This window comes from Oncorhynchus masou, chromosome 7, assembly GCF_036934945.1.
Source record: "Oncorhynchus masou masou isolate Uvic2021 chromosome 7, UVic_Omas_1.1, whole genome shotgun sequence".
Lineage (NCBI taxonomy): Eukaryota > Metazoa > Chordata > Actinopteri > Salmoniformes > Salmonidae > Oncorhynchus > Oncorhynchus masou.
The window spans coordinates 27,036,792-27,060,766 of NC_088218.1; the positions used below are offsets into that span (position 1 = coordinate 27,036,792).

Here is a 23,975-nt window from a genome sequence, read left to right on the forward strand (position 1 = left end):
CAATTAAGACCAAAAATCTAAAATGTCGTTTTCATGAATTCTTACGATCTAGCAAATTAAGACTTTATAGGTGTGCTATCTAGTGGAAACCCAGTTTACTGGCTCAGCATGTCACGTGCTTCCTTGTTTACTGCGTTTGGTTTTGCGAAAACAATAGCTATTTACTGACATCTGCTGGATAAATTGGATAGTAATATCCATTCTTACGTAAAATACCATTTATATTTATATCTCCACTTGTTTCTCTGAAAAGCTTACATAAAACAGTGAAATCCATTGTGCAAGTCCATTATAAAAAAAACAAGTCAAATTGATTTGAACATGTTTAATACAGCACAAATTCAGCGCAACACAAAGTAACACACTTATATCGTCAATTTGATCAAATGTAACTAACGACTATTGTGATTTATTGAACTCAACTGATACAGCTGATTGTTGCTCTCTACAACAGTATGTTGACATTTTGAAAACGGTCTCCCTTTTCATCCACCATGGACTTCACATTGTCCTCTAGTGATCTCAGTTTGATTTGCTTGAAATCTCTGGAAAATAAAAAAAAACACAATAATGGAAATGCAATATTATCAAAGATTGGAATGATTGTAACCAAAGCATATGATAAAAAAAAGGTTGTGTGCATCAAAGTGTGTTCTTATTATATCAGCATAAATAGATAAGCTCCATACAGATTCTTACAGATTCTTGCCGTAGACACAAACCAATCTGAGAGATGCAAATTAACAACAACATGGTTGCATCCCAAATGGCAACCTATTACCTATATATAATGAACTACTGACCTGAGACAGACTAGTGTCCTATCCAGGGGCTGTACTTGTACATCAAGCTGCCTCACGCTACAGAAACAGGAGATGAACCGTTTCGGCTTGCACAAGCCAAGCTATTTATTAATTTTTCACCTGAGTCATATGGACACTGGTCAAAAGTAGTACACTATAGGGAATAGGGTGCCATTTGGCACGCAGATCAAATCAGATATCATCAAATCTTTATGCAGATACATCATCAAATTCCTCTAGTGCCATACTGGAACTTGGCCTTTTAGCTGCAGCTAGTCCATAGACTGTCAACCACAAAAGCTTGGAATCTTCAAGATTCCAGTCCTTTTGAAAGTCATTGGATTTATACTGCTTCCCATGCATCAGGCAAGCAGGGAACGATAGGTCAGAGGTCATCATAATCACCCTTTGCAGATAAAGTGTGTGTGTGTGTCTGCGCATGTGCATGTGTGCCCACTTGCATGTTGGTGCTTCAGGGTACGTGGTGGGGGGTTGATATGTGGCTGAAGCTCAGAGAAACAGGGTGCAACGTATAGCAGCAGCAGCTGTTGTGGGCGGGTCAAAGAAGTGTGTCGGACAGCCAGTCAGTGAGCTGGGGGGATTGGAGAGAGGAGAGAAAAAGGGTGGACATACCTGGGCCAGGAAGGTGGGGCTAGAGGCGGTGGAAGATGGAGGTAGGGCAAGGGGGCCTGACTCCCACAGGTGCTAAGAGGCTAAAAGGGCATCAATACCTGCCGGGCTTAACACCATGGCCTGGAGCAGGTCAGAGAGAGAGATGATCCCCCTGCACACGTCCTCTTTGTCCACCAGGACCAGCCGATGGACCTGAGGGGAAAGGATGGGGACACGATGGGGACAGGATGAGGAGTAAAAGGGGTGAGGAGAGGATGGAGAGAGGAATGGGGCAGGATGGGGGTAAGATGGGGACAGGATGGAGAGAGGAATGGGGCAGGATGGGGACAGGATGGGGACAGGATGAGGGCAGTATGGGGAGAGGATAGAGAGTGGATGGGGGCAGGATGGGGTAGAATGGGGAGAGAATTGGTGCAGAATGGGGACAGGATGGGAGTGTGTGGTGGGAAAGGGTTGGTCATGGTTACACAACAAGGACTTACTAGTAATTAAGTAGAGTAGAGCAGTAAGCAGAGGGCTAATGCTGATAGTCTACAGCTAATGCATTCAAATATATTTAAATACTAGTGGCCATAACTCTATATTTCATTGTGTGGGCTAATAGAGCTAAATGTTGCAGCATATCAGCACCCATTACTTTGATGTTTTTTTTAAACAAACTGGTTGGTGGAGTGGAGAGAGAGGGCCACTGTGATAGAGGACATGACCTTGGTCATATTCAGTAGTGCACACCGTAGCAAAAATAACAAGTGTTTCTAATTGGACACGTTCAAGTAGTCCCTCCCTGTTGCAGCCCGTTTTCTTCCATTTGGAGCCTTATGAATACAACCCTGGTGGGAGCAGAGTGGGACACTAACCTCAGCCTTAATTATGCGATCAATGACGGTCTCCAGGGTCTCGTCGGGGAGGCACTTGATGACGCCCTCAATGAAACAGCAGCGCCGTCGGATGGCCTCCTGCATGGACATGTTCAGGTTGTTGTATGTCTTCTGGGCAGCCAGATTCTGTCTCAGAGAAGAAGAGAAGAGGAGTGGAGAGAACAATAAAAATGTACACAATGCACCAACAAAGATGTGAAGGGCTTTATTTTGTATTGTTTTCAAGTGAATTAAACTGTAACGGGCAGCTTTGGGGCACTTACAATCACATCAAATCTGGAGTAGAGAGCCACCACCTTGCCTTGGTGTACAAAGGACAGTGAGATACATAGCCTACCTACATCTTACAAGTCAAACGTTATTTTTGAATGGCACCTACGTAAGGACATACACATACTGTACTAGTCAGTGTTCGACTTTGAACTAGAGATGAGGTTAACCCACCTTGCTCGTTTACTACGGGCAGTGCGGAGACCCTCCTCTCTACAAACACAGACAGGGCATCGTAGACTGAGGCCGTCTGCTGGACCGTGGCAATGTTCCGGAATGTCCCGATCCCAACGTCCTGGATCGTCTTCTGCATGAAGCAGGGTTTAGGGACTGTGTCTTTCTGTGTAGAGTACTTTTAATTTTAAAAAAGGAACACAAGGATTGTAAAAGCAACACATACAGTTCACAACACCACTGTTTGAAATGGATGACCTTATGATATGAGCATAAACACAAAGACATCTTCTTCAAGTCATGTTGTCTTACAAATATATGGAGAAACTTGAGGATTCGCTTGTGCGTTAGAATGTGTAAGACATTTCCGGACACGGGATCGATAACCGGCAATCTGTGGATCTTATACCTCAGTAGGGAATAGATGGCGTCGAAGAGGCTGCAAAGGAGAAGAGGGGAGACTGAGTAGGCCTATAGTGTCTAACCCTGGAGAACACAACCAACATCCACACCTCATGTTGCAAAACGTTTTGCTAGTGTGCCGTACTGAACACAACCCAGAACACTGCCTGTAATTGACTGAATCCCAGCCTCAATTTCCTTAGTCTGTTACTCATTTTAAAAAGTTATCAGTAAAAAGTAACAACTCAGGCAAAGCCAGGTGACAGGAGTTGGTTTGACTGAGAGCTGCGTAGATTCACCTGGCGTCTGGAGCGATACTGTGAAGACAGTGGTTGGAGTATTGCAGGTACACATCTGCAGAGAGAGAGAAATAAACAGAATGGAAAGTCACAGAAAGACATGTACGTATATACCATAGACATAGAACACTGTATCATTTGCTTTCTCTAGCTTATTTACTTGAATGAATCACCTCGCCATGTTCCAATTTGATGCCTCTCCAGCTCGTTCATTTGAACCTGTGGGAGGGGGGAAACATATTGGACAAATTATGATTAATGATTTCTGTGTTATTCACACAAACATGATCTTGTCTCCATTGAACATGCTTCATAGGCCAAGACTAGGCTTAAAGGGATAGTCCACCCAAATTACGAAATGGTTTCCTTACCATGTAAGAAATGTATGGACAAGGTAAGACAGCAATCCATGCTTTGGTTTTGCTAACCTGGCCACTGTCACCAAAGGCTAACTTTTAAGAATTTTTGTCCAAAAATCAATGCAGGTCAATATCCCCGTTATTAGCATTTTGCATGTTAAATGTCCAAATCATCTTTAAGGATGTTTATTGAGCTACACAATCCATTTCAGACACATTGGGATGACTTGGACATGAAATGTGAAACATGCTTATGACTGGGATATTGACTTGCATTTGGTTCAGATACGCACCAATGGGGACCTGTAGTAACGATGGAGAATGTTGATGAAATCTGTTATAGTCAGCATACCTGTGAGGATAATATAGAGAGAGAGAGCTCTTATCACTATTGGCATGGATACGCTCTAGTGTCTAGTCTTCATATCACACTACCGTCAAAACCAGCCCAAGCTTGCAATCATTCAGGAAATTGCGTTGCCATAAGCAAGTAGCAAGAGAGCACCCCCTAATCTCTTCACTTACCCACAAACCTCTGTGTTTTGCTATCCCAGAGAGGTGCAGCTCTCAAGCCGTTCGCTACAAGAGCGAAAAAGGCTTTCTTCACCTGCAAACATAGGATTTTTTTAACACAACCAGTTAACACAACCAGTTAACACCGGTCTTAGTAGTGAGTATGTTTTAGGGAAGAAGGAGTGAGGTTGCACATTAATTATTGCTGCAGGGACAAAGGAAAACCACTATAACTGACTGTAGCTGTAGTTACAGGAGAGAGGAACTCTGACTTGAAATGTCATACCAAAAGGGACCATGACCTTTCCCTTGGGAAGTGGAGGGAGAATATCTGGGCTGAGTTCAGCAGGAAGAGTATGTTCTGAAACGGGGAGGCACTATGTGAATTTGCCAAATAAGATCACAGATTTTAGTTTCCTGTAACCTGTTGTGAGACGTTTTGCTACGATGTGCCCTACTGAACACTGATACAGGACTCTTGATTTGGCCCCCAAATGATTTTGTATTGTTCAGTTCCAACATACAAGTGGGTTACAGGACCCTGGACTCTTACTTGTAGTGTTGTGTCAAATATGACCAGTTTACAGCTGGTTGGAATGGCCTCATAGCAGCAATGACTTTTCATGAACTTCATGTACATCTCAGCATCAGCCTCTGAAGTTATGGGTAAGTGAAGTGGGTACAAAGTTACACACACACACACACAGATACACAGATACACAGACACAGACACAGACACACACACACACACACACACACACACACACACACACACACACACACACACACACACACACACACACACACACACACACACACACACACACACACACACACACACACAGTTATAGATCCCCTATACACCTCATTCCATGAAACAGACACACAAATGTACATTCACACACACAAACACTGAAGGTTACCCAAGTTACCAGAATTCTTCAATTCTTCACGCATCTCTTGAAACATGATCTAGACCAACAGAAAAAGAACACCAACAACACTCTATAACACCTTGATAAATGTGCTCTAAAATCACTGCTGGAATGAAGCTCGAAGGGAAAACATTCGGGATCGAGTTGAACTAAGCTCTAAACCAAAAACAGTTTACAATCCAACCAACTTTTTTTTTTTACTCCAGCTTTATTCCTTGTAGTCCTAAATGTTTCAGTCCTACACACACTTCTCAAACACAAATCTGGCCAACTCGTGTACCATGACTTACCTGCCTGATAAGTATTTTCTCCATGAAAGATTTGGGCACAACTCACCCAACAATAAACGCTAGATCCTGCTACATGCAGGCTCCTCTCCCCCTGCCTGTCCCACAAACCAGTTGGGTCTATATTAGGAGCAGGAGTCTCAAGTGGTATGCAGAGGGCCAAGGGGATGGGGGTGGGGTCTGGGGTGAGGCGCAGGCAGAAAAGGGGTGGGTACATTCCTCTCTGACATATTCTGCATAGTTTCTGTGTGGATTTGAGGAGCATTACATCATGTTGTTGATGTGGTTCCTGGGTTGTGAAAACATTTTGCCTGGCAATGTAACTGATCTGATATTTTGCACAGAAGCAGTGTCAGAAATGCTCACGCAGACTTGGCACCGTAGGACGACACGAGGAACAGCAGTCCAAAGGACGTGTTGTGTTGTAATATGGATATGTGCTGAAGTTGAATGCAATGGAGAGGTGCTGCAGTGTTTTGAAAGGCTTGCTATGACTGGTGATGGGTGTAACTATGTTGACCGTTTTGATTCAGCTGTAAATGGCTTCCTGTTCCCATTGGCATTGTGTTGTTCATTGTTATTTGCACGAGCTTGAGGAGGGCAGCAATAACAGGAAACGAGGTGAAGCACACTATGTTATGCAGAGTTGTTGCTCGGTAGATTGCATTTGAATTGCGTTGCCTCGATTCCTCATGTCCTCTCTCCTCTCAAAACACATTGGAGAAGATTGGGGCTCATATTTACAAAGAGTCTCAGAGTAGGAGTGCTGATCTAGGATAAAGTTGAGCCTTTTAAAATCAAATCAAATTGTGTTTGTCACATGCGCCAAACACAACCTTACAGTGAAATGCTTACTTACAAGCCCTTAACCAACAATACTATAAGAGGTTAAGAAAAATAAAGGTTAAGTAAAAAATTTAAAATAAAAGTAACAAATAATTCAACAGTAGCAGTAAAATAACAATAGCGAGGCCATATACAGGGGGTACCGTTACATAGTCAATGTGCGGGGGCACCGGTTAGTCGAGGTAATTGAGGTAATAAACTCAGCCTAAAAATAATTGTCCTCTCACTGTCAACTGTGTTTATTTTCAGCAAACTTAAGATGTGTAAATATTTGTATGAACATGACAAGATTCAACAACTGAGACATAAACTGAACAAGTTCCACAGACATGTGACTAACAGAAATTGAAAAATAATGTCCCTGAACAAAGGGGGGGTCAAAATCAAAAGTAAGTCAGTATCTGGTGTGGCCACCAGCTGCATTATGTACTGCAGTGCACCTCCTCCTCATGGACTGCACCAGATTTGCCAGTTCTTGCTGTGAGATGTTACCCCACTCTTCCATCAAGGCACCTGCAAGTTCCCGGACATATCTGGGGAGAATGGCCCGAGCCCTCGCACTCTGATCCAACAGGTCCCAGACGTGCTCAATGTGATTGAAATCCGGGCTCTTCGCTGGCCATGGCAGAACACTGACATTCCTGTCTTGCAGGAAATCACGCACACAACGAGCAGTATGGCTGGAGGCATTGTTATACTGGAGGGTCATGTCAGGATGAGCCTGCAGGAAGGGTACCACATGAGGGAGGAGGATGTCTTCCCTGTAACGCACAGCGTTGAGATTGCCTGCAATGACAACAAGCTCAGTCCGATGATGCTGTGACACACCGCCCCAGACCATGACGGACCCTCCACCTCCAAATGTATCCCGCTCCAGAGTAGAGGCCTTGGTGTAACGCTCATTCCTTCAACAATAAATGCAAATCCGACCATCACCCCTGGTGAGACAAAATCCTGACTCGTCAGTGTAGAGCACTTTTTGCCAGTCCTGTCTGGTCCAACGACGGTGGGTTTGTGCCCATAGGCGACGTTGTTGCCGGTGATGTCTGGTGAGGACCTGTCTTACAACAGGCCTGCAAGCCCTCAGTCCATTCTCTCAGCCTATTGCGGACAGTCTGAGCCCTGATGGAGGGATTGTGTGTTCCTGGTGTAACTCGGGCAGTTGTTGTTGCCATCCTGTACCTGTCCTGCAGGTGTGATGTTCGGATGTACCGATCCTGTGCAGGTGTTGTTACATGTGGTCTGCCACTGCGAGGACGATCAGCTGTCCGTCCTGTCTCCATGTAGCGCAGTCTCAGGTGTCTCACAGTACGGACATTGCAATTTATTGCCCTGGACACATCTGCAGTCCTCGTGCCTCCTTGCAGCATGCCTGAGGCACGTTCACACAGATGAGAAGGGACCCTGGGCATCTTTCTTTTGGTGTTTTTCAGTCAGTAGAAAGGACACTGAAGAGGCCTATGTTTTCATAACTGTGACCTTAATTGCCTACCATCTGTAAGCTGTTCGTGTCTTAACGACCGTTCCACGGGTGCATGTTCATTAATTGTTTATGGTTCATTGAACAAGCATGGAAAACAGTATTTAAACCCTTTACAATGAAGATCTGTGAAGTTATTTGGATTTTTACAAATTAACTTTGAAAGACAGGGTCCTGAAAAAGGTACCTTTCTTTTTTTGCTGAGTTTTTGTACATGTAGGTAGAGTTAAAGTGACTATGCATAGATAATAAACAGTAGCAGCAACATAAAAGAGGGGTCTGGTTAGCCCTTTGATTAGCTGTTCAGGAGTCTTATGGTGTGGGGGTAGAAGCTGTTTAGAAGCCTTTTAGACCTAGATTTGGCACTCCGGTACCGCTTGCCGTGTGGTAGCAGAGAGAACAGTCTATGACTAGGGTGGCTGGAGTCATTGACAATTTTTAGGTCCTTCCTCCGACACCGCCTGGTATAGAGGTCCTGGATGGCAGGAAGCTTGGCCCCAGTGATGTACTGGACTGTACGCACTACTCTCTGTAGTGCCTTGCGGTCGGAGGCCGAGCAGTTGCCATACCAGGCAGTGATGCAACCATGCTCTTGATGGTGCAGCTGTAGAACCTTACGAGGATCTGAGGACCCATGCCAAATCTTTTCAGTCTCCTGAGGGGGAATAGGCTTTGTCATGCCATCTTCATAACAGTCTTGGTGTGTTTGGGACTATGATAGCTTGTTGGTAATGTGGACACCAAGGAACTTGAATCTCTCAACCTGCTCCACTGCAGCCCAGTCGATGCGAATGGTGCGTGCTCGGTCATCCTTATCCTGTAGTCCACAATCATCTCCTTTGTCTTGATCATGTTGAGGGAAGAGGTTGTTATCCTGGCACTACACAGCCATGTCTCTGACCTCCTCCCCTTTGGCTGTCTCATCGTTGTCGGTGATCAGGCCTACCACTATTGTGTCATTGACAAACTTGATGATGGTGTTGGAGTCATGCCTGGTCATGCAATTGTGAGTGAACAGGGAGTACAGGATGGGACTGAGGACGCACCTGAGGGGCCCCCGTGTTGAGGATCAGCGTGGAGGATGTTGTTACCTACCCTTACCACCTGAGGGCGGCCCATCAGGAAGTACAGGATCCAGTTGCAGAGGGTGGTGTTTAGTCCCAGGGTCCTTCACTTAGCTTTTAGATGACAGAGGTAACCTGATCCTTGATTAGCAATCCTACGCTGAGACTCTTTGTGAATACGGCCCACAGAACAGGAACCCCATATATTCTGCTCCAATGCAGCTTGAGGAGACAAAGATGGGGAATTTAAGAAGTTCAATTGAGATTCCAAAGATGGTGGCTTAGGTGACAGTGCCTTAGCCTGGTCCCGGATCTGTTTGTGTCATCTTGATAAAGACCATGTGAATTGGCAAGACAGCCCAAACAAATCTGTGACCAGGTTAATGCTTGCTTGACACCACACATGTAGATCAGTGCCTGTGTGACTGCAGTTCTTAGATGTCAGCTCAAATGGCATATTGCTTTCTAGGGTGTGTGTGCGTGCCCAGATTGTGAGATTAATAACTCAATGTTGACAACTCACATTACATACTGTATGTCAGTGGACCATGTGAACAGCAATACAGGCATAAATGACAAATGAAAAAGATTTGGTTAAGAGTCAAGCATTTTATTATTATTATTTTTTTACAGATTTCTACACATTGTTTACAAAATGTAAGGATATTGTGCTTAAAATCTAAGTCTGATTTGAAAAATGTTTTATTTAGATGTTTTCAGCAATTCAATGAAAGCCAAACTTCATGAGTTCATGTCCTAGGGACCACAGTGCCTCCTGACTTTGTAAGAAAGGTGTCAATGTAAAACCAAGTCATATGTACAAATATCAAATTCCCTAGCAAGAACCTTCTATCTTGAGTAGAACAATATGAGAAGAGCCAATGGTTTTTCAGGGATGAGAGACTGAAATAGTATTACTAGAATTTACATCCCCATTCAAGTAAATCTATGGAGAAAGAAGATATGTTCCAATTTTGAGCGGGTGGAGAAGACAAATTGGAGAAGACGAGTGATTGAGTGGTTTTTAATGTTGTCAGGTCTCCCCAACCAAATTGGTATGTTAAAGAGGGATACTAATTAATTGCATAAATTAAAAAAGACATTTCTACTTAAAAAAAGTGATGTTTTACACAATACAACTGTTTCCATGAAAAGGGTAATTGGATGAAAATAGCATTCATTAGATACATTTTCAATCATATTCAAAACTCTTATTTAAAAAAACATCAAAACAATAAACTGGTTATGACCTATTTCAGTTGCGTGGCATTATGTTGTACAAACATGAAATTAGAGATAGCCACTGCATTCTATCATGGTAAAATAAAGTTAGAGTTCCATCTGTCCCCCAGTGCTATCTGAGTTTAGGGTCATGTTCAGTAGGCAGGAAATGAAACAAATGTCCCCAAAAAGGGGGGGGGCTCACTGACCTTGTCCAATAAGAAACTTTTATTTTCGTTTACTATTGCGAAGTGGTGTAAAGCATTTCGCTATGATGTGCCCTAATGAACACGACTTGAGGGGCAGCCAAACCGAGATATGAATTGAATGTTTACTGTTTTTTCACTGGAATAAATAAGCATTACATCTCTACTATTGTTCAGTGCAGGGACCAGTAGCCATCTGTGCAAAAATATGTTGACATTTTTTAAAATAACAACTACAGTAAATGAGAGAATAATGACCAAAAAACTCCATGGCAAATCAACTGTAGACTAGCTAGTTGTCTCTAGCTTGAGTGCAAGTCTGTTTGTGCCATCAATCCAACTGCTTCTCACTCATTGTCATGCAATGTTTGGCTTGACAAGGACAGAAATAGAGTTGGCAAGAGCACAAACAGATCTGGGACCAGGCTAAATTGCCTCCCTTCTTAAAGCGCTACAGTACAGTACTGACTTAGAAAGCAGCCTTGCTTTTGTGGAGACAACTTACTTTCTCAACACATTCTCAAATAGCTATGATGTCGCATCAAAACTTAACTCTTCCAACTAAAAACTTGACTTAGCCCAACTCCCACAAGCCCCCATTTTCAAGCATTGGTAAAGAGTAGGTAGCCTGGGTACCAGTCTGTTTCTTCCAGCATGCCACTTTGTCATGCCAAACATGGAGTGCGAGTGGAATGATGACACAAACAAATCTGGTACCCAGGCCAAAGACTAGGTAGTAACAAACGCTGTGTGGGTATGGTAGCCATGCGTAGACATATTTTTGTGTCTTTTTTAAACCAAACAAGAAAGATTAGTTTGCCATGTACACACCTTCTAGACCTCAAACACCTCTTTGACTTTGGAAACACCCATTGTAAAGCGATGTGATCCAACCTCCTTTGAAAAAGATATGTTAGAAAAGATACGAGGGTCTGAGCACAGAACTCAGATCTCATGCTGTTATGAGTTCATCTCACTTATTTACACCAATTCAGCTGGCAAACCACTGTACAAAATGTGCTACTCACCTTTAGGGGGCCTTATCTCAAATGTAGACAGTATATGCAACAAAAAAATGCACATACAAAACAAAATCAATCCTTTCACTGCAACGGACGCATTCTGAAAAATCGGTTGGTTTAATTTGGTGTCCGGCGTCATAGTCATTGCAGGGTAACGATAGTGGCTTGTTTTGTCCGTCTGTGTCTAGCTGGGCATGAGGAGAGATTGGGCTTTCTCGATGGGCAGCATGAACTGTGGGCAGCAGTGTCCGACACGGAGGGTTGCCATGCCAGTCAGACGGGAGTCCAGGAGCATCGGGATGGCACCGTAGAGGAGGGGGGTAGGGGCCAGCCATGGTGCTGCGGGGTGACCAGGGGTTCCAGGCTCAAGTAGTGGAGCAGAGGTGTTCGATGGGCCGCACTGGATGGAGCCAGGAGGGAGGCTCCCCACTGTAACTGGGCAGCCGGGGTAGTGCAGAGAGGAGGCGGACAAGGCTGGTTCAGTGTCAGGCTGGGGGTGTGGGTCAGTGTGGCTTAGGGAAGTGAGGAGAGAGCCCCATAGACACAGTATAGAGGTCTGGGAGGTGGTTGGCGAACCGTGGTTGTCGTGGGTGTGGAGAGTGCCAGGTCTGCGTTTGTGACTGTCGTTGCCCAAGACGCAACAGCGAGGGAGGTCGGATGCTGGACTTGGGGTCTCTGGGACTGGGAGCAGGCCTAGTGGTGGTGGTGGAGAGAGGCTGGAGCTAGGCAGGTGGACTTGGCTGACTGGGGACAGGGGCTGGTTGCTCCTGGGGAGGCTGGTGGCGATAAGGCCCGCAACACTGGTCAGATACACCAGCCCCAGCATGCAGGTCACCTAGAGAGAGGTGAGGATGTGGATTTAGTGGATTTCTTTCAGTGTGTTTTTCCTTTCCTCCCAAACTAACTACTTTCAAAAGTGTTGCTTCTTTCAATCAACACAGTTTGTGGGTTTCTACAACGACCAGTTTTCAGAAATTGATGTGATGGAAATGTTATACTTGTGCTTTTCTTATAACTCATTTCTGTGTTCATTCATGTGCTGTTCTAATAACCAATTTTTGTGTTCATGTAAGTGACTGATTTAACAAAACCTCACTTATCAGTATCTACAATTTGGCAGTACGCTCAGACCTTGTTATGAGAAAGAAAGATACTTCAGTTTCAAGGTCTCAGCTTAGAGAGAAGAAGCCTCGTGAGGTATTGGTCTGTCACATGTATGACCCAATATTGATCAGTCACAAATTAAACAAAACTGTAATGATGAATTAATTATGCTAAATCATGCAAATATAACTTGTCTGTGTATAGCAGTATATAAGACAACTGCTAGGGCTGCCACAGCAGAGCTCCTAACAGAAATTCACTATGATGTATTGAGTTTGTTGAAACCTCTCCAGCACGCTGACAATAAACAATGATTCATTTAAGCTTGACTTTGAGTGTCCCTGCGTAAGAATTTCCATGACATTGACATGTTAATTTCAGGGGCATTTCTGAGACTATTGTTGTGTCCATTCGGCACAAAACAGGAGAAAACATACTACCTGAACATGTCAAATAAGAAATGCTATTGTCCATTTCAAAATGTTCTGCTACGGTGTGCCCATACTGAGGATTACCCACAACTCAGTCCTTCAGTGCACTGTGGACCCCACTGCCCTCTAACCCTCCTCACCTTGGCAAAGTGCAGGTAGATGGCCGTCAGTGCTTGTCGCCACGCCGCCTGCTCCAGAAGCACACAGAGGTCAGTGTAGGTGAACCAGCCTCGCTTCATCCCCTGGTTCTCTGCAATACTGGAGTCACAACAGGCCAGAGTTAATACACACACACAGTCCACACTCAATGCAAACAGAGAGAGAGAGATGGACCTAGAACAGTGTCTGGCTACGCTCATGTTACTACGCTCATGTGACACACATGACCAACTCTTTGTTTGAACTTGCGCGTAGCCAGACTCTGTTCTAGGTCCATCTCTCTGTTTGCATTGAGTGTGGACTGTATCAGATCTACCAGCCAAATTATCACAAGAACTTGACACTACTAATTTAGTTATTCCCTGAAAAGTCATGGGGCTTACAAAAATAGAAGTCTCTGTGACATTCCGAACCTTTCATAGCTTCTTGTGTTTCTAATGGATTAGGAGTCACATCCGCCCACCCCGACACACAGGCTGATTTTTTCTTGAGCTGATGGTTAGGGGGTCGGAACATAAATACAAATATTTTGTAGACTGCAAATTGACTACAAGAAGGCCAAACAGATATATTTGACTAAAACAATAATTTCAAATCTTGCACAGATTTGTATACGATCACATATACTGTATCTCTCTATTATGCATAGGAATACTTTGGAACAGAGTTCCAGAATTAAAATCACTTGGAAATGATTTGCTGGTGTTTTTACATTAAAAGTAATGTCCAACAATACATTGGAAAAATATATATTTATTTTTTTAAATCACCCATGGGGAAACCTGCACTAGCATGAAAAACGATCTACGTGAATGACATCAATCACAAACCTGGTTTCTAGTTGATTCAGTATGCCAAAGTAGTCCCCTGGCTCAGTGAAGAGGCTCCACTCCTAAAACACAGAAGTGAGAGCAGCTGTCAGATTGCATATTATATGGCCATACAAATACAGTACAATGGGATTTAAATATTAGTGATGCGCGGGTTGACACAACCTGCAGTCCCCATGGTTATAACCACGGGCGGGTGGGTTTAGGGTCATGAAATATTGTGTGGATGACAGGTGTGTGCTAGCAATGTTCCCTCTAAGCTGCAGTTCCCCCGGGACTGTCAAGTAGAATAAATACCAGCCTGCGCAGAGAAGCACGAGAATGAATTTAATCAACTTTCTACAGTTTTACCCGTAAGTTAACACTATTAACGTTTCCCTTTACTGTGGGAATTGTGATCAAATCAACACATTAGCCACTTTCAATGCAACAAACCAACAAAAAAAACTACGCAACACTTAGTATGCAAAACGATCTATGCATGAGATTTTGTAGTAGACAGAAAGGATCAGAGTAGGATACCATTGCATTGACAGGCACGACTCAGGCCGTACTCTACACAGACCGGTGCGCCATAACCAATCAGAGCTTCAGTAGGCCTATATGCAAATAGACCATTGTCATGGATTGGTGCAATTTACTTTGAACTGGACTGTGTTTACAGCATGACTGGTTGTGAGTATATGCTCTTGTTTTGAGATCAAAGCAAGAGCTACATGTAGCGACCTGTGCACATTTGCCCACACTAGCCCAGTTATAGACAATTTCTAGTCAGCAATGGGGGACAGATTGCACATAAAGTGTTGGGTAAAAAGCTTTTTTTTTTGTCTTAAAAAGGGACAGTGTTCTATATTGAGACCGGCTTGAATAAGCTAAGTAGCCAATAGGCAGAGGGTAGTATAATTTGTCTGATTCTCTGTAATAATGGTATGGGAATAATGACGTATTTTTTACATTACATTACATTTAAGTTTTGTAAAGTGTTTTTTAGGTCAAACAATATTCTCAGTCACATCCTTGTGACTGACAGGTTAATGTCAAGCCCTGCATGTGTCAAGTATCATGGAATATACAGTTCCATTCAAAAGTTTGGACACAACTACTCATTCCAAGTTTTGTTTTCTTTATTTGCACTATTTTTGACATTGTAGAATAATAGTGAAGACATCAAACAACACATATGGAATCGTGCAGAAACCAAAATATATTTATAATTGAGATTCTTCAAAGTAGCCACCCTTCGCCTTGATGACAGCTTTGCACACTCTTATACACTCTCTCAACCAGCTTCATGAGGAATGCTTTTCCAACAGTCTTGAAGGAGTTCACACATACTGTTTGCTGAGTACTTGTTGGCTGCTTTTCCTTCACTCTGCGGTCCAACTCATCCCAAACCATCTCAATTGGGTTGAGGTTGGGGGATTGTGGAGGACAGGTCATCTGAGGCAGCACTCCATCACTCTCCTTCTTGGTCAAATAACCCTTACACAGCCCAGAGGTGTGTTTTGGGTCATTGTCCCTTGACTAGTCCTACTAAGCGCAAACCAGATGGGATGGCGTATCGCTGCAGAATGCTGTAGTAGCCATGCTGGTTAAGTGTGCCTTGAATTCTAAATAAATCATTGACAGTGTCACCAGCAAAGCATCCCCACACCATCACACCTCCATGCTTCAGGGTGGGAATCACACATGCAGAGATCATCCGTTCACCTACACTACTTCTCACAAAGACCCGGAGGTCAACAACAAAACATCTCAAATTTGGACTCACCAGACCAAAGGACAGATCTCCACCAGTCTAATGTTCATTGCACATGTTTCTTGGCCCAAGCAAGTCTCTTCTTCTTTTCTTATTGGTGTCCTTTAGTAGTGGTTTCTTTGCAGCAATTCGACCATGAAGAACTGATTCACTTAGTCTCCTCTGAACAGATGATGTTGAGCGCGTCTGTTACTTGAACTCTGTGAAGCATTTATTTGGGTAGCAATTTCTGAGGCTGGTAACTAATGAACTTATCCTCTGCAGCAGAGGTGACTCTGGGTCTTCCTTTCAAGTGGTGGCCCTCATGAGAGCCAGTTTCATCATAGCACTTGATGGTTTTTGCAACTGTACTTGAAGAAACTTTCAAAGTTCTTGCCATTTTTCATATTCACGCGCCAAACAGCCTACACCCCTATTGTAAAATGCTTTTGGGAACGGGCCGAACAGAAAAAAGTTCATGGCGATCCACTGAAGCAAAAAGGACAATAAGAGAAAAGCTCCGAAATGGAGAGTTGAAAATAAAGAAAAGGCAGGGCAAGAAAAGTAATGTTTGGGAAAGATTTGGTAAAGTGGTAAAAGAGGATGATAACAGTGTCGGCTATGTTATGTGTGATGATTGTGAGGCGCTATACTTTAAATAGGCATATGACACTTCAAGGGAACTGTAGCCCACTGTTCAGATAGGTTAAATGGATACTGAAATCTGGACACTGACTTCAGGTCTATAACCTCTCACAAAGCCTTAATATTAACCCCATGCGGAACTTAGCATTTATTGCAGTAAAATGATACACCAAATGTAGGAAATATTTAGACTCAAAGAGGAGTGGAGAAATATGATTTCTTTCTTTCAGCATCTTGAGAAAAAGCAAATGCGCAGTTAGATACCATCTGTAGAGGTGCTATCTTTATCAGCATCATAAAAGCTGATAGTATTTCAACCACATAAAATATGCATCCAAGCCCAACTGAAATATTTTCAAAAACCCGTTGGATTGTTTACACAGCTTTCGATTTCCTTACAACAAGTCCACCTGATGCCATTTGGAAATTTACACAGAAAATATTTCCTTTTTTGTTATTGCATTTTCTCCCGGTTCCTGAACGTCTTTGCTCCGTGAAAGAAGCAGAGACGACCAATGTCAACTAGATTGAAGCATTCATTCTATCGATTTATGATATTCTGGTGAGCAAGGGTTTATTTTGTCTTCTAGGGAAACATAATGACGGAAGGGAAGCTGCATGTATCTAATTATAGACAAGGTGACTAAAAAAGCCGACCAAAATGTCAGTAATTATAAGCAGAAACATACCGAAGTCAGGCAATAAAAAAAATCATGCACCTTCTGTCAAAAAATCGTTCTGCCGTCTCTGACTGTAGCCTACAGCGCATTTTCTATTTTAGCTGGTTAGCTTCGGTCCCCAGACATTCATTGCAGACGGGAACGGTTGACCCACGCACCACTATTAAATATATGGCTCTGAGTGGGACCACGCGTTTCTGAGCCTGTGTGTATGTTGAGCGCGTCTTACTTGAACTCTGTGAAGCATTCATTTGGGTAGCAATTTCTGAGGCTGGTAATGAAATACTACGTATAACTTACAATAGCGTCGAGGAAATTCATTTCCAGAGTGTTGACAGTCTGGACGTCCAGTTTCCCAGCAGCCCCCCACTCGTCATTGAACACCTCCTCATCCTCCCCTTCGTCGTACAAATATTTGCTGGCAACCATCTGTAGGAAAGGCGAAACAGGATTAGGAGGTTAAGATCAGTCCATAAGTCATAGAAAGCTAGATGTGTTTGCATCTTTCTCCTCACACATACTACACAGGAGATTCCATCTTATTACTTTTGACGTGACTATTGTTGTTGACTGATGTCCTGCATTGTTGAAGAAGCTATCACATCAGCATTTTGTTGCATCTTTTATATCTGCTGTAAACAGTTTGTGACGAATAAAATGTGATTTGATTTGAAAACATTTTCCAGACACACACTTAAGCCTACTCCTGGTCTAAAAAGCACATTGAGGGTGGCTGCGGGAAATTCTAAATTGAACAAGAATTAGGTGTAGTATATGGGTCTGGGCCCTACATGCCCAGCAATTATAGATGCCCATTTTCATAACAAGCTGTTCTGTGCCCATCACGTGCATAGCCATGGCTTAATTCTGGCGAGACGACTAGTGTTTCACAGACATCGCTACGACCTAATTCTGGTGAGAAGACATGTGCTTTTCAGTCACCCACATGGCTATTGCATAATTCTGGTCAGATGGCCTAATGCTTATCACATAGGCCTATTAGCCTTTGCCGAATTCTAACGAGACAACCTGCGAGTTCCAAATGGCACCCTATTCCAATCAATCAAATAAATATTGTCACATACTTCTTAAACAACAGGTGCAGACTAACAGTGAAATGCAGGTCTTTGGTCTGACAATAAGCAGTACACTACAAAGGGAATAGGGTGCCATTTGAGATGCATCCAACCTTTGGCCCACATACCATGGAGATAAGGAAGAGGTCAGAGGAGGAGATCTTTTGCAGGTATTCGGGGTTCCTGTGTCGTAGCCTTTCGATGTAGACCAGGGCCAGCATCATGGCACACGGAGAGATGCACGCCTCCCTGAAAAACAAACCAACTATATTAAGTCCATTAGATGCCCAAAAACGATAACAAGTGTCAACATTCACTGACAACATACCTCGCGACATGAGCAGCATATTTCTTGTGCAGTTTTCGAATTGGGCTAGGGGCAGATTTCTGAAGGAGTTCCACAGCAATATCTAGAAATCATATTCAGAACATATGAATCAATCATTCAAATTCACAACATAATAAACAAGTCACACATGGACAGGACACAACCTAACAGACAGAATAGCTAACCTGTAACAGGACAGGAAAGGTTATCTAGAGAGCCGTCTTGGTCCAGGCCATAGTACAATCGCTTCCGCACTCTCTCAGACAGTTTCTGATGTCCAGGAAGAAACTGTGAAGGCAGATCAGTGCATTGAACGAAGGGCCTAATTTCATTACAAAAACGAAACTGAAATAACGTTAGCTAGCTAACTTTACATAAGCAAGTCATGTCAACACGGTTGGAATAAGTTAGCTAGCTCACTAGCTATCCCACAAACTCTTATATTCGGTTATCCCATTGGGTTTGCTGGCTACCGTTTTAAGAGGTAACAGTTAACGTTAGGTGACAAGTCATGAAGTTGAAGCTAAGTCCAGAACAACCACATTCACATGTAGCTAACGTTAGCAGGCTGGTTAGCTACGTTACCGCGTGAGCTAGTACAATACTGTACAATATGTAACGTTAAACGTTAACTTGGCCGTGTTTTGATGTTAAATTGTAAGACAGGCATACAACACGTGTATACCTATTTAAAATGCGATTATTACCAAATATGTATAAAACTCACGTCAACCCGTTTGCTGTCATATTTCACTACCTAAACCAGCCAACTCAGCTAGAGTCACTCGCCTTGACAGGCCAACTTACCGTAAACTCCTGAAAGTCAGAAAATTGTAATGTTCGTTCACTAAACAATTCGTTGAAATCCATGATGTCTATCCAACATTAGCCAAATAGAAGAAAGAGAAAATCTAGCTGAAAAGCTATAAAACGGCGCCTGGTTTTACTCAGGCTAGCTAGCACAGCAGTAACCCCCGTCGTGATGGCTGACAAGACAGGAGGGCGGGAACAGTTATGCAATGTACGAAATGGCTACAAAATGTTGTCTAATAATATAAATCTAGCAATATGGTAAATTAGTAAAAACAGAGCCCACTTCGTCATAATATATCTTTAATTATACCATTTATTAACATATACACAAAGAAAAAACAAACCATTTATGCATTTGACATCCAGGCATAGCCTGATGCCACACACATTGGAAGTGTGACAAAGGCAAAGACCACACTACAAAACAAACTATGCCCCCAAATCACATACAAAAGAGTTTAACATTGTGTCAAAGCAGTTATCAGAACAAAATTGTTGCATTTCTGGAATGGCACAAATGGAATGGCATCAAACACATGGAAACCAATAGTTTGATGTATTTGATACTATTCCACTCCAGCCATTATCACAAGCCCGTTATCCCCAATTAAGGTGTCACCAACCTCCTGTGGTGTCAATGTCACTCATTGACACAGAACATTTAAACTCATGGGCATTAGTGTAAATTATTTGACTGCACCAGTTTGCGCACCTACAAATGATTGACTGCTGTAGTGGTAGAGCAATGATTTGCTAGCAAAACCACTCTAGCTCTTTGGTATTACTTCTGTAGTCACAAATGCATTTGGGATTCATCTATTTATTTCAGTCTGAAATAACTTTTTATGATGTAGTCTGCTGTGCAATATATGGATGGTAAGTATGTCCATTTTCACGTTCCCTTGATTAATGCAGACAGTTTCCAATTCAACCCCAAACTCATAACTCTAGGGACTTCACGTAGATATAAAGTCCATTTTCACGTTCCCTTGATTAATGCAGACAGTTTCCAATTCAACCCCAAACTCATAACTCTAGGGACTTCACGTAGATATAAAGTCCATTTTCACGTTCCCTTGATTAATGCAGTTTCCAATTCAACCCCAAACTCGTAACTCTAGGGACTTCACGTAGATATAAAGTCCCCATTCTCTCTCAAATAACTCAAGTTCAGTTAAATGGATAGATCTTCCCTTATGGCCCTTTTTTTTTAAATAAATGAAACAAAATTTGACAATACATACTGTAAATGGAATGTGATTATTATCAACAGATATTGACAAACTCCACACTGCCTTGGGAATGCAAGGCATAGATATTTACAAATTCAAATAACTAATTTCTTCCATTAAAATAAAGATACCCTAACAGTAGTTCTTTACGCAAAATGGGTAGCAGCATAGAAAGGTTTGAGAATTCTGAGTTCATTCAAAGATAAAGGTTTCCTTTTCCATCGACTCTGTTCTCTTTAATATACTGCCAGTAGTTGTTATTGATCACCATTGGTGACAAATAAAAGTTACAGTCAGCTAATTTTCCATGTATCAGTCAACACCTAGACTGTACAGTACATGATAATGCCCAAGTCTAATTGGAGTAAAACTGATGCAGTTTCGATGCTAAACGGACCAAATACAGACTAAATATCTGTTTTACTAATAACCGAAATTAGATTTTGAAGTTCTTGTACGCATACCTTTGTACTAAGACAAAAAACAATTAGAGTGAAACAGATTTTTTTGTTAACCATTCACATCGGTCTGAATCACTTCATTTGTCTATTAAGTATAATGTAAGTCTATTGCTTGTATAGTAGTGAACAAAAATGATCCGTCTCATAAGCTAAAAAGTGGGTGTAGTAAAAAAATAAAAATATATATATATATATATAATTTACAATGAACCTGTAGATGCTGTAAATAAAACAAATACTTTTCTCTACCCCTAAACATTAGTCAACAATTCAAAGTTTTGTGAGACACTGTGCCAAACTGCCTATACCTGCGCTTAAGGGTAGGTATTAGTCTACTTTGGACTTGCTGTCACTTCAAGAGGACGGATTATGCAGAGTCCTGGTCGTGTTCATTAGGCACTAATCTCTCGTGGACAGACGCATGTAACAGAACTGGTATCGTAGTGTATGTCAACAGACTGTGGGATGCGACAACAGCGAGGTGCACAGATTTTTGCCACTGATCATTTGGAGAAATCATGATTTTGCAGGTGTTGGCATCTTTCACATTTTGGAAGGGGAGGGGACATTTGGCCCCTAGACTTGCCCGTAACATGCAGAGAGGGTTGGGGTGGGGCTTAACTTCACTCATAACCGAATTAACCTCAATGGACAGATACCTTAAAAAAGTGCAGACAAAACAGCCTTTTGAGGTATCTAATCCTCTCCCTGCGTCCCTCGTCCGTCTCCTCACAATGTCTACATATACTTGAACCTCTCACTCTATACTCAGTGGCTCCTGTGGCCTGCAGTGACTGATGGGGGCTGTAGATTCTCAGACTTCCTGTCTTTGGCTTCTGTGTCAGAGGCTGAGTCTGAGTCCTGGGCATGTTGCTGCTTCATCCACATGTCACAGTACAACCCTCCCTTAGCCAGCAGCTCATCATGCCTGGGAGGGAGAAAGTGGAGAATATGTAGTTACAATGGGGACACACAATCACCATTAAAGTCATCATCATGTACTATGCCAAGATGATCCCACATGGGCACTGTATGGTTTTGAGAATAAGACTACAGTGTGACTATAGCATCATAAACATTGGTCTGTTCCATTCTTTAGATGTTGGTTTCTTGAAGAGCATAAAACAATATTTTGATTGGAATAGGCTTGTGGAGTGTGCAGACATAGAACAATCACTCTTTCAACCATTCCCTCACCGTCCTCGCTCTGCTATCTGACCGTCACTTAGAACAAGAATCTGGTCGGCACCGATGATGGTCGACAACCTGAAGACAGACAATTCATAATCAGACGACAGACCACACTGATCCAAACCATACAAACTCAGCATTAAAGGGGAGAAATGTGTGTGTCCTAATCCCAGAAGGTTGGTTGCACCTTAATTGGGGAGGATGGGCTTGTGGTAATGGCTGGAGTGGAATAGTATCCAATACATCAAAACACATGGTTTCCATGTGTTTGACGGCATTCCATTCGCTGCGTTCCAGCCATTATTATGAGCCATCCTCCCCTCAGCAGCCTCCACTGATCCTAATGTATGGGTTCCCTCTATACATGCATTTTTGTCCACCTGAGACCAATCTCTTACCTGTGAGCCACGACGATGGTGGTCCGATTGGAGCACACTTTGATGAGCGAAGCCTGAATGTTGCGCTCCGTCTGTGTGTCTAGAGCAGATGTGGCCTGTGCAGAGGGAAAACTTTATGAGATAAATTACATGACTAAAATATTCAAGTTCAGTGAACTTGTATTAATCCACTGTAACACAATATGACAGGAGGATCAGTGGTGTGGGGGCAAACATTGGCCCTCATCAAATACATTAAGAATGCTTCCTCTCTTTTCTCTATCTGATCTGACATGACTGGACTGGTGAAAGCTAAGTGATAGAGCTGTTGATTTCACCTATCATTTTGTGTAAGCTCAGCAATAACTTCAAGGAGAAGAGGGAGAAAGTGTGTGTTTTTAAAGTATTTGAACGCTCCGGGGTGACGTTTCTTCTAGGTAAAGGTCTAGGACCAGCTTTCCCTCCCCAATCCTAAACTTAGCAAAAAAACAATAATACAAATGCTAAACTGACCCAAGATCAGTGTCTCAGGCAATCATCACCCTACACCTTGAACAGGGTCATTGAGCCTACTGGTGAACCTTCCTGAAAGTTTACCTCATCCAGCAGGATGATCTGAGGGGCCTTGAGGATGGTCCGGGCGATAGCCACCCTCTGCTTCTCCCCCGCTCAGCTTCAGACCCCTCTCACCCACCTGGGTGTCATATCCTGGGAGGGGGACAGACAGAGAAAACACAGACAAATGTCACTCACCTCATACAGTAACAATGCACCTGGGAGCTACTGTGTGTTTCAGGAAATGTAGATGTGCATGTCAAAATGCTTCAGCAAATGTGGTTGGTAAATACAAAACACCTATGCAAACCCTTAAAACAACAACATTGACACCCATAAGCCAACTGCAGGTTAAGTACAGCCAGAACTGGGCCTCCCGGGTGGCGCAGTGGTTAAGGGCGCTGTACTGCAGCGCCAGCTGTGCCACCAGAGACTCCGGGAGGTCCGTGGGGCGACGCACAATTGGCCTAGCATCGTCCGGGTTAGGGAGGGCTTGGCCGGTAGGGATATCCTTGTCTCATCGCGCACCAGCAACTCCTGTGGCGGGCCGGGCGCAGTGCACGCTAACCAAGGTTGCCAGGTGCACGGTGTTTTCTCCGACACATTGGTGCGGCTGGCTTCCGGGTTGGATGCGCGCTGTGTTAAGAAGCAGTGCGGCTTGGTTGGGTTGTGTATCGGAGGACGCATGACTTTCAACCTTCGTCTCTCCCGAGCCCGTACGGGAGTTGTAGCGATGAGACAAGATAGTAGCTACTAACAATTGGATACCACGAAATTGGGGAGGAAAAAGGGGTAAAATGTTTTTAAAAAGTACAGCCAGAACTATAATGGCAGCATATAGCGCTGGTTTCCCAGACACAGATTAAACCTAGTCCTGGACTTAATGTAGAATCTTTATTGAAACATTTTTTGGGGTCCAGGACAAGGCATATTTAACCCTTACCCGGTAAATTGACTGAGAAC

The 23,975-nt window shown here is 43.1% G+C and overlaps 2 protein-coding genes and 1 pseudogene across 7 annotated transcripts; all 3 read right to left on the reverse strand.

Annotated features, from left to right (window-relative positions):
* Positions 1–316: 316 nt before the first annotated feature.
* On the reverse strand, positions 317–5,692 carry LOC135543610 (5'-AMP-activated protein kinase subunit gamma-1-like). 6 transcript variants are annotated; one of them, XM_064971010.1, is made up of 13 exons: positions 5,557–5,692; positions 5,264–5,303; positions 4,885–4,985; positions 4,344–4,425; positions 4,112–4,170; positions 3,633–3,678; positions 3,460–3,514; positions 3,071–3,197; positions 2,759–2,936; positions 2,578–2,615; positions 2,294–2,440; positions 1,535–1,628; positions 317–543 (listed from the first exon to the last, which is right to left on the reverse strand). In XM_064971010.1, exons 1-13 carry the CDS (start codon positions 5,578–5,580, stop codon positions 446–448), a joined length of 1,089 nt encoding a protein of 362 aa, XP_064827082.1. In that variant the 5' UTR covers positions 5,581–5,692; the 3' UTR covers positions 317–445. The 6 variants fall into 6 exon arrangements, 4 of the variants coding, with proteins under 4 accessions (XP_064827082.1, XP_064827086.1, XP_064827084.1 ...); XM_064971014.1 differs by having other exon boundaries at positions 317–545; positions 2,759–2,924; positions 5,255–5,303; XM_064971012.1 differs by having other exon boundaries at positions 317–545; positions 5,255–5,303.
* Positions 5,693–9,951: 4,259 nt separating this feature from the next.
* On the reverse strand, positions 9,952–19,382 carry LOC135543611 (protein CNPPD1-like). Its single transcript, XM_064971015.1, has 8 exons — positions 19,191–19,382; positions 18,569–18,671; positions 18,384–18,465; positions 18,184–18,304; positions 17,280–17,408; positions 13,917–13,978; positions 13,068–13,185; positions 9,952–12,227 (listed from the first exon to the last, which is right to left on the reverse strand). The coding sequence occupies exons 1-8, from the start codon at positions 19,251–19,253 to the stop codon at positions 11,577–11,579; spliced, it is 1,329 nt and encodes a 442-aa protein (XP_064827087.1). The 5' UTR covers positions 19,254–19,382; the 3' UTR covers positions 9,952–11,576.
* Positions 19,383–19,479: 97 nt separating this feature from the next.
* Positions 19,480–23,975, reverse strand: part of LOC135543612 (ATP-binding cassette sub-family B member 6-like) — a 35,953-nt pseudogene continuing 31,457 nt past the window's right edge.

Coding starts and splice junctions, on each gene's coding strand:
- LOC135543610 (XM_064971010.1), bottom strand. CDS start 5,580: ATGGAGAAAATACTTATCAGGCAG. Junction 2,616..2,758: donor GCCCGTAGTAAACGAGCAAG/GTGGGTTAACCT, acceptor TTGTACACCAAG/GCAAGGTGGTGGCTCTCTAC. Junction 1,629..2,293: donor ATCGCATAATTAAGGCTGAG/GTTAGTGTCCCA, acceptor CTTTCCCCTCAG/GTCCATCGGCTGGTCCTGGT.
- LOC135543611 (XM_064971015.1), bottom strand. CDS start 19,253: ATGGATTTCAACGAATTGTTTAGTGAACGAACATTACAATTTTCTGAC. Junction 17,409..18,183: donor ACCTCTTCCTTATCTCCATG/GTATGTGGGCCA, acceptor CCTTTCCTACAG/ATGGTTGCCAGCAAATATTT. Junction 12,228..13,067: donor TCTACCTGCACTTTGCCAAG/GTGAGGAGGGTT, acceptor ACCTCTCTCTAG/GTGACCTGCATGCTGGGGCT.